The sequence below is a fragment of the Manihot esculenta genome, chromosome 6 (assembly GCF_001659605.2).
Source record: "Manihot esculenta cultivar AM560-2 chromosome 6, M.esculenta_v8, whole genome shotgun sequence".
NCBI lineage: Eukaryota > Viridiplantae > Streptophyta > Magnoliopsida > Malpighiales > Euphorbiaceae > Manihot > Manihot esculenta.
This window is the reverse complement of record NC_035166.2, coordinates 21,247,182-21,258,333: the sequence shown is the minus strand read 5'-3', so window position 1 is coordinate 21,258,333 and position 11,152 is coordinate 21,247,182. Positions and strand designations below refer to the sequence as shown.

General features: G+C 35.4%; 1 protein-coding gene across 1 annotated transcript; it reads right to left on the bottom strand.

The window, feature by feature from the left end:
* Nucleotides 1-3,890: 3,890 nt before the first annotated feature.
* LOC110617895 (E3 ubiquitin-protein ligase ATL41) lies at nucleotides 3,891-4,310 on the bottom strand. The gene has a single exon (XM_043957775.1). It carries the CDS (start codon nucleotides 4,308-4,310, stop codon nucleotides 3,891-3,893), a length of 420 nt encoding a protein of 139 aa, XP_043813710.1.
* Between the last annotated feature and the right edge of the window lie 6,842 nt (nucleotides 4,311-11,152).

The following is an 11,152-nucleotide window of genomic DNA, read 5'->3' as shown; positions in this document are numbered from 1 at the left end:
AGGCCCTACATCCAATTTGAATATGATAAAAGCTCCGCTCAAAGATAAAATCTAGTTCAGATACATGCCCTAGAGGAACCCTGAGTCGACCAGTATCCTATTCGATGGGAGGAGCCTCCACCAATCTTTCCAAATCCCTCCCTCGCTCATAGAGAAGGAATTGCCTGCAACTAAATCAAAGAGACTCAGCTCTCACCACCAGATCAAGCTGCAACGATAGCCGAACACCAACAAAGCTTGAAATCACACAGCCAGCCTCCAGATCGTGGTACTTCTGTAGATCGAAGCATAACAGCAAAGGTGGAGATAATGTACTCTTCAGCGTTCCAATCATATCTTTCAAGGCTATATTCAATCAGTCACCACCTATTAACCTATCATCGCCTCTAAGCTCCATAAACTGTCGATCTTCATAAAAAAGGATCTCCACCTTTTTCCGTTTGAAAAAAAAATAAAAAATAGAGGAAAAAAGAAAATTATTGATATTATCCCCACTTAGAGAGAAAATTATGATAAGTTGCTTGTTTTAGTTTTGTGTTGTGCTCTTCGGTGGTTGATGTGTGGGATCGATGGTGCGGCGGTATTGTCGTGTCGTGTCGTTTGGTTTAATTTGGCGCTGGTTTCATTGATTGATTTGATTTTTTTTCTTCTTCTAGATTGATTTAGTATTGTGAGACTTGCTTGTTTTATTTGTGTGAACTTTTGGTTTGGATTGATCTTTGGTTCGAACTGAATTCTTTTCATGTAATGTTTTCATTCGCTGCCCTTTATTCATTGCTGGGATGATTTTCAAATATTTTTATCATATAAAAATAAAAATCATAGCTAATGTAATTATTTTATAATTATATTTATTATGTTATAAATAATTTATTAAGATATTAAAATTTATTTGAATAAAAAATTATAAGTAATAGATACTAAAATAATAATATATTCTAAATAAAAAAAAACAAGGTTTTCATGTATGAATGATAATCTATACGGTAAAGACAAATCCAAAGTTTCATTTATTTTCTTTTCACTCATCATTTTTTTAAATCATAAAAATAAATTTATTTTTCTTTCCAGCTCTTTTATTTTCCTTTTATGCAAACGTCAGAGACAAAGGAGCGAAACCCTAATTGCTTGGCAAGTGGATGAAAACAAACAGGATTGAGGATTGTCCTATCTTTTCTTTTAGCCACTAAAAACCGAAGGAGGTGATTATTTTGATACTTTTTTAACTGTTGCCAAGATGACCACTGTTTAACTTATTTTGGCTCTCACCGCTGCTAATGGATGGTTCTTACAACAGCTTGATGTAAATAATGCATTCATGAAAGATGTATGTATGACTCTTCCTCCAAGTTTCATTGTCTCTCAATCCAACCAAGTGTGTCATTTAAAAAAGTCCATTTACGGTTTAAAACAAGCACGCTGACAATAATATTCCAAACTATCTACTGTTCTTGTTTCCTTAGGATATAAGCAGTTTATCTCTTACTATTCTCTTTTTGTTAAGAAATATGATAGTTCAAATTTCTGTGAAATTAGTTTATGTCAATGATATTATTTTGGCTGGTATAGATTTACAAGTCCTTGATGATAAATTCAAGATAAAAGATTTCGATGATTTGAAATTCTTTTCAAGACTGGAGGTAGTAAGAACTAAAGCTGGTATCTCCTTATGCCAATGCAAATATACACTTGACATTATCAATGATTGTGGTTTTTTGAATTGTAAACCATCCTCTGCTCCTATGGCCTTGAGACCAAACTTAGTGTTGATTTTGGCTCACCTTTGGATGATATTCTTCTCAATAGGCTAATAGGGAGACTATTTTATTTGACTTCTACGAGACCTGAAATTTCTTGCTGTTCAACAACTTAGTCAGTTCTTGGATCATCCTACCTCTGTTCACTTGCAAGCAGTCCATCGAATATTATGTTACATAAAAAGTTCCTCTAAGTGCAAGTCTTTTCTTTTCTGCTAACTCAAATTTACAGCTAAAAGATTTCAGTGATTCAGACTAGACAGGCTCAATTACAGGATTCTGTCTTTTTCTCTGATCTTCTTTAATTTCTTGGAAGGCAAATTAAGAAATACTCTTCTGAAACTGAGTATCGAGCTCTCGCGACTACAACATGTGAAGTACAATGGTTACTATACCTATTTCGGGATCTCTTTATCAGTCACCTCAGCTTGCACTTCTCTATTGTGACAATAAATCTGCCATACAGATTGCAGCAAACCCCATTTTTCATGACGTACAAAACATCTTGAGATAGATTATCATATCGTGACAATAAATCTACTGCACAACTTGCTGACATTTTCACGAAGCCTTTGCCCATTGCTCCGTTTCGCGAAATATTGTCCAAGCAGGGTATGATCAACATATACTCCCCAACTTGCAGAGAGGGTATTAAGATATGTGGAAAATAATGGTGCCAGAGAATAGTTAAAAGAATTTAACAGAAACGTTTTCTAACCCATTTCATGTGTACTGATTCACGTGTATTCTATTCGAAATCCTCTACATATACTCGTCTGAGTAATTTCTCAAGCCATGTAAAAATAAAAAAATATTATTAAAATCATAATATTTTCGACCAATCAAGAACGGCCAACACGCTTTGTGGAGCTGCTGGAGCTGCTGCGAACACGCTAACTCTTTTCTTGTAGCTGGGATAGCTTGCACGGCCCTGCACGACTGCATGCATGCACCTGCATTGGCATGCGTGCACCCATTGCAGGTGCATGCATGGAGTTGCACAGGAATTTATTCGATGGTGCCGAACAAATTCCAGTAGCTATAAAATTTATAAAAAATAATAAAATATTATAATAAATTAAAATTTATTTATTAATATTAATTAAAATATATTAATATTAAATTTATTTTTTATATTTAAAATTATATATTTTTTAACCATTATATATTTTTACAATTTGTTCGGCAGTGTAGCTATTTAATGAAAATAAAATATATAAAATAAATATAAATTTAAAAAATTTATGAAAATTAATAAAATATTATAATAAATTAAAATTTATTAATATGCAGTTTTTTTTAATATTTAAAATTATATAAAATTAAAATATATTAACATGCATGCGGTGAGTGCATTCACGTGCATGCAGTACATACATGCAGTGAGTGCATTTACGTGCATGCAGTGACTGCACTCACTGCATGCAGCGACTGCACTCACTGCATGCAGCAGTGAATGCATGCAGTGAGTGCATTCACTGCATGCGCGTCAATGCATTGAATTCGTTCGCCACGATCAGCGAAGTTCGACATTTTCGAATCTACCTGATTTTAATAATATTTTTTTATTTTTATATGATTTTAAAAATTACTCTATTCTTGTCGTTGTATAAATTTACATCAGTGCACATCATGAATAAGACGAGAAAACCAATTTTTCTTTACGATTCCGCTTGTTCGGCACCTATGCAAATGTTTGCCGCCATCAGAGCGAACATTAAGAAGTTCGACAATATAACTGTAGAATACGTTGATTTGAGATCCTTTATATATTTTCAAATCTGCATGATTTTAATAATATTTTTTCATTTTTACATGATTTCAAAAATTGCTCTACTCTTCTCGTTGTATAAATGTACATCAGTGCACATCATGAATAAGATGAGAAAACCAATCTTTCTTTCTTTTTTTGTCTATCAACACAAACACTATGAAACATATGTTTGCATCTCCCAAAGAAGCAAATTTATCTCTCCCCGATTAGACGTGGACTGTTAAAAACGAAGTAATTATCATTAAACATTTGAGCTTTAAAGTTGGATATTCCAATATTATTTGTAATCATGATCTTATTCCAAATTCCAGGCTTCGATGACAATGGTAACAATGACTTATGATGAAAAATGAATCTAACTATCTGAGCCACCAGGTATCACGATCATCAGAAGAAGTGAAAGAAGAAAACTTGAACAATAAAACTTCAACTCCATGATCAAAGATTGCTCTACGAGGAGCAAGCGAGTCCCTGCAAAGAGGGCAACTCATGCGCCCATAAGAAACCCATCTGTCTAAGCAAACTCTATGAAACATATGTTTACATCTTCTTGATTCTCTAATCTCTTCTCCTTCTTCAATCTTGCTCAGACAAACTGCACATTCTATGGCTTCTGCAGATGTTGGCTCCCACTTGTAGCACTGGCAAGTGCTTAGCTCTTCATGGTCGCCTGAATTTTCTGGCTTGAAGTAAGGATAGTCATGAAAGAAAGGATACTGAAACAAGAAATTCAATGCCCGCTTCAAGTGGGTAAAGATCAAACTCAAGTTTTTGAACATGGGTTTTGTTCAAAGTTGCAGAAACAGAAAGAAGATAATGGAGAAGAGGGTTTGATTGTAGTGTGTGCAGTGCGAATTTGTTCAGGCTTTGATGGTGTTTATATAGAAAATTTCCTAGTTGTTTGTACATCCATTTAGTAGGAACTTTCTAATTTAAATTTAAATATGAGCCACAAGTTTGTTTATTTTTTTGTATGACTTTCGGAAAAATGAAAATTCAACCATAATTTATCATATGAGTACTAATATGATTTTAATTGCTGAATAAATTATGTTGTGAGATGTTGGATAATATTAAGCATATGCCAATTTTAGTAGCCGTTAGCCAAATATTATAAAGAGTATTTTTTAATGATTTATCATCTCAATCATTAAATAATAGTTAGACCTATAAATGAATGAACTGAATTGAATTTTGAAAAATTTAAATTTAGTTTATTAAATACTTTTTGAATTTAAGTTTTATTCGTTTCGATCGAATCAAGAAATTAACTCGTTTAACAACCGAATTTATACGAATCGAGTTTTTATCGAGTTTAATATCGAATAGTTTACTATCAATTCAATATATATATATATATAATAATTTTTAATTTAAAATTAATAAATTTAAAATTAAATAATTTTAATTATTTATATATACAGTATCATGCCAACATATAAAGGATGAATTTTTAAATTTTTATAATTTGAATATTTATAAATTTTAAAAGTGTAATTAAACTATATAGAACTAAATTTAAAAAATTTAAATTTGACTCGTAAAAATATATATAAAATTAAATTTATTTCTTTTATAATATTAACCTTAACATGTTTAACACGACTGTTTATGAAATGTTAGTCAAAAACTAGAGTTTAAATTTATTCTACTAAACGAATTTAAAAATTAAGATCGAATTCAGCTTATTTAAAAATCAAATTGAATCTGATTAAATTTTTATTAAATTGAATATCAAATAACTAGTTTTGATTCATTTACCCGTTTTCTAATTTGAAAATCAATGCCCAACGAACATCTAATTTGATATAAGTTTACCTACAAATTTTAGGTATTTATTTGATATTACACTTAAATGGATGTAAAAATTACTTATTTACATATTAGAACCGTTTGAAATTACTTATTTACATATTAAAATGTTATTTATTTTTAAAAAATTTATTAATTTATTAATTTATTAATTTTATTATTAAATACTTTACTATTTAATTTCCATAATTTTAAAAAATTTATTAACTACTTTTTAATATTTTTAAAAATTTATTAATTAATCTTATCATTGAAATATTTTAAATTTTTTTACAATAATTAGCTGTTAGAATTAAAGAAAGTGCTCATTAATAAAATTTTTAAAATATAAAAAATATTTTAATATATTTTTTAAATTGAAAAATTAATTAATAAATTTTACCAAAATATATAAATTAAATAGTAATTTTATTAAAAAATAAATTTAAATATTATCATAATATATATCATAATGAATAAAAAAATTAATGAAAATTTTATCAGTTTAAAAATATTTATGCATGTTAATTAATCTCCATCAACTGTAGAGAATACAGGATAACTGATGTTTTGTTATATTGTGTTATTGTGTTTATGTTCCTGGGTCATATGGATATAATTGTCATCTGTAAGGGTAACGATGGATTTTTACTTCCTTATTTGCTTTCACGTGTTACATGTCATATGACCTGTGGGGTTATGTAACAGATCACAGGGATAACATTTTCTTTGTACGATTCATTACACCTTGAATGAAAAGCAAAACAGTTTTCTTCTTCCTTCTTTTCATGGTATCAGAGCGGGTTAGGGTTTACACTCTTTCCTGTCCTCTCTCCTAGAATCTGGTCGTCCTTCTTCAAAACAACACCTCTTCACACAAGATCCGGTTTATACGCCAGACAAATACCGTCGCCGATCTCACACCGACTCTGGGTTGCATGGGAAGCAAATCTAGTTGAAATTCCTCTCTTCTTTCAAAACGGCCACAAATTTGTCATATTTAAAGTTTGTACATCAAGATCTGTACCTAAAATCAACAGATCCTATCGATGATGGGGAACGAGAAAACAACAGTAAAAAAGGCAAAAACACGGAGATGAAGGACAAAGTTCAAATCGCAACTCAGAATCTTGGGGATCCTCTGACTCTTCAGTCTTCGGACCATCCAGGTATGGTTTTAGTGTCTGCTCCTCTAGTAGGGACAAACTTTAGATCCTGGTATAGAGCCATTAGGATAGCCCTAGGAGCCAAACAGAAACTCGAATTTATAGAGGGTACCGTTACAGTGCCTGATAAAGAGTCTGATTCGTATGAACAATGGAAGTGGTGTGACTTTATGGTCACATCCTGGATCTTGAACTCTATATCCAGAGAGTTGATAGCTGGTTTCATTTACACAGCCTCAGCCAGGGATCTCTGGCTTAAAATCACAGAAAGATTTGGTGAATGTAATGGCACCATGATCTATGAGCTGAGAAGGAAAATATCCTTGATATCTCAAGACAATGCCTGTAACGATCCGGAAATCCGGACCGCTACCGGCGCTAGGATCCAGATCGGCATAAGGCCACCGGGACCCGTAGCAAGCCTACTAAGCATCCTGTACAGTCGGTATAATCCCAAACATGAGCAAACATTTCCATAAAACAATTAAAACTTTACCTTTAACCGGCTTGACCTATGTATGCACTATGACTGAACTCATAGAACCCCTAGGGTCAGCATACTCTATGTCAAATTCGGTCCAACACATACATCAACATAAAAAGAATAAAACTCATGTTCAAAGGGGTTATCCAACTCGGCCAAGCACAATACTATAACTCTGAATATATTACATAATATCATTTTGCAATACAACTCTTTTACATCATTACATAACTTACATTACACCATGTCCACTACTATTCTATTACACATCATAACCATAGCCATAGCTTGGTGACTTCCTGAACTATCTCTGACCCTGCATACCTGGGGTTAGGGGAGAGGGGTGAGCTATAAAGCCCAGTGAGCAGAAACCATAAAGAAAATAGTTCGTTTTCAAAGTATGCTATCATGGAATGCATCACATCACAAACATATCACATCAAGGATGAATTTGTCACCAATAGCCCTCTACATATCGTAATATGTCCAACTATACCAGGGGCGATGAGGCCACACCTAGTATTCGCTTACTTAACTCATATCATAACATGTCCAACTACACCAGGGGTGATTAGGCCTCACCTAGTGTTCGCTTACAATTAACATATTGCCAGGGGCGACCTGGTCTTTTTATCTCATATCATACCATGTCATATCATATCATTTCATATCGTACTGAGGGCTAGAGGATCATTCAAGATTCATTCACATCATTTTCATCGTATTATGCAATGCATCATATTCGTGAATTCTAATGCAAACAACCTATTACATAACATGGTAATCATGATGCAAGAACATGCTTAACATTTGATTTATTTTAAAACATAAGGTTCAGTTCCACTCACCTTCGACTAGCTCTGGGTCGACTCTGAAACGGCTGACACTGCTAAACACCACGGCTCCTCGGGTCCGATCCTACATAGGTGGACTCCAGTGAGGTGCCAAACACACTCTAAACAACTCATAAACAACTCCCCAAAAACCCCTAAAACATCATAGAAACATGCATGGAAAACAATCATGAAAGGGCTGGACAGGGCACTTTCGGCGGCCGAAGGTCCATTCCAGAGACGAAAGTCATGCAGGTTCGGGGGCACCTTCGGCGGCCGAACCCTCTCTCCAGAGATGAAAGTCAGGCACTTTCGGCGGCCGAACATCACCTTCGGCGGCCGAAAGTCTGCTCCAGCTCCGAAGCACAACTTTCGGGGGCAAGGTTTGGCGGCCAATCCATGCATCCATAGGCAGGTTCGGCGGCCGAAACCACCTTCGGCGGCCGAACCTGAGTTCTGCCAGAACTCAGCCCTTGTGCATAGAAGCCTCCCAACCCCCCAAAACAAGCATCCAACCTCTTAAAACATGCATAAACTTCTCAAAACCAAGCATAAACCCTTAGTCATGCATAAAGGAGCTTAACAACTAGATTAAACTCCAAAAACAACATCCAAGGCATGCATAGATAGCTTATGACCCACATAGGCCAAAACCATCAAAACAACCCATAATCTCACTTGCTCTTTCCCAATCATGCATACACTCTCCCACATGCATACACTCTCCCACATGCATAAACTAGCTTAACCCTTCAACATAGCATCACATAAACACACATTGGGCATAAAACCCACATAAACCCTAACATGCATATCTACCCATACTCAACCATCAAAACATCATTAAACTTACTTAAAACTTCATTAAAACACTAGGAAAGCAAGGATCTACACTTACCTCTTGAAGATCGAGAGGTGGTGCGATCTCTAACTCGGAGGTGTGGAGGATCCAAGCTCCAAAAGCCTCCAAACTTCCAAAACTTCTCTTTAAGCTTCAAAACTTCAAAAACAAGGGTAGATCTCATAAAAAACTTGAGGGATGGGTAGAGAAAACATGAAAACGACCAAAGGAGGACAGAACTCACCTGAGCTCGAGAATGGGGAGAAAACTTGCCCATTTTCGGTCTGAGGGCTCTTTATAGGTGGCCTGCTGAACCACCTTCGGCAGCCTAACGTGCCCCCTAAACTCATGCATGTTCGGGGGCCGAACTTGAGGTTCGGCGGCCGAACCTTGGTTCATTCAAACAAGGCTTTCGGAGGCCAAAGGCGCTCCCGAAGCCTTCCCATGTTCGGCGGCCGAACTTAACTTTCGGCGGCCGAACCTGGCAAATGCCTCCTTGGTCCTTTCTTTTCAAAACTCAATTCTTTTTCATTTAAAACCACGAAATCAGTAAAAACATTTTAGAAACCACATTTTAACCCTCTAGAAGACTCTGGCATCATCAAAATTCCAGATTCCAACGGAGATTCCGCCGGAAGGTAGGGATTCCGATGCCGGAATCTAGCCGGGTATTACAATGCCTCTGCATCTGTCTATTTCACAAAATTAAAGGGGCTTTGGGATGAATTGGGCTCAATGGAAACTCTTCCACCATGCACATGTGGTGCATCAAAGGCAATAGATGAGCTAAATAATAGAAATAGGTTAATGCAATTCCTTATGGGATTGAATGATGCCTACGGGACAGTTAGAGACCAGATCCTAGGCATGGATCCTTTGCCCTCTGTGAATAAAGCCTATTCTATGGTACTCAAATTTGAGTCTCAGAAGGACATTCTGGGAAGTATAAATGGGAACACTGAACCTTTAGTCTTGATGAATAGGACGCATAAACAATATCAAGGGAGGCAGAAAAGGCCTGACCAGAAAAAGGGACACTGTTCCTACTGTGACATGGATGGACATGTCAGAGAGGGTTGTTTCAAGCTAATAGGATATCCTGAATGGTTTAAAATAAAAACCAAAAATAATGGTCAATTCTTCAAAATAACCAGAACCATAGGCCATGACAAGAGAGTTGTGGCAGCTGTTGAAGCCCCTCCAAACAGAAAGAACACCCCCATTGACATGCCTGACACATCTACTCAAATAAATGACCTCAATATCATGCTGAGTTCCTTACAACAGGAGGTCAGCAAACTAATGAAAGGAAAGGTTGTACTCACAGCAAATACTCACCAATTTGATTACAGCAATGAATATGATTCAGATTCAGGTCCAGTCATCTTCGCAGGTACCTCTAACTCTAAAAATTTGTCTTATGCATCTTTCCATAAGCACTGTAATTGGGTCCTTGACACTGGTGCCACTGACCATATGTCTTCAAATCAATTAGTTTTTCAATCCTTAGACTTATTAAATAAGCCAGTTTCTGTTTACTTACCTGATGGTAATGCTGTGAAAGTTTGCTATACTGGTTCTATTATGCTTTCAGATTACATACACCTAAAAAATATATTGTTTGTTCCAAAGTTTAATTATAATCTTCTTTCTGTTAGCAAGTTAATCAAAGACTGCAAGCTGAGTTGTCTCTTCCTTCCTACTTGTTGCATTATTCAGGACCCTCTGACTAAGCGCATGGTTGCTGTGGGCAAGGAAGAGGCAGGGCTATACAAATTGAATCAGATGAGTTTTTTGCCTATTGAAATTGATAAACAATTGGGTGTTATTGTGAATACTATGCCTGAGTTGCAATCCTTTGTGAATACCACGCTTTCTACACATTCAGTAAATAAAGAAAGCCATACTTTCAGAATTGAATCTTGCATGTCTGCTGTTCATATTCTTAACTGGTATGATAGATTAGGACATGCATCTCTTGGGAAATTAAAACATATTGCAATGTTTCAACACACTGAGAATATTCCTTTACACTGTCAAACCTGTCCTCAGGCTAAGCAAGCCAGGCTGCCCTTTCCCCTTAGCAACACTATTGCTAAGAAGCCTTTTGATATACTTCACATAGATATTTGGGGACCATATAACATAGAAAGTGTCACATGCGCCAAATACTTCTTAACTCTAGTTGATGACCACACTAGAGCAACCTGGACTTTCTTGATGCATCTTAAGAGTCAAACTGTTCATATCTTATCTACCTTTCTTAATATGGTACATAATCACTTTAACACCACTGTTAAGATAATAAGAACAGATAATGGATGCGAATTTCTTAGTAATGAATGCTCCAGATTACTAAATCAAAGAGGTATCATTCACCAAAGATCCTGTCCTCATACCCCTCAACAAAATGGCATTGTCGAAAGAAAGCACAGACACCTCTTAGACACAGCTAGAGCCATCAAAATTCACTCTCATGCACCTCAGATCTTTTGGTCTGAATGCA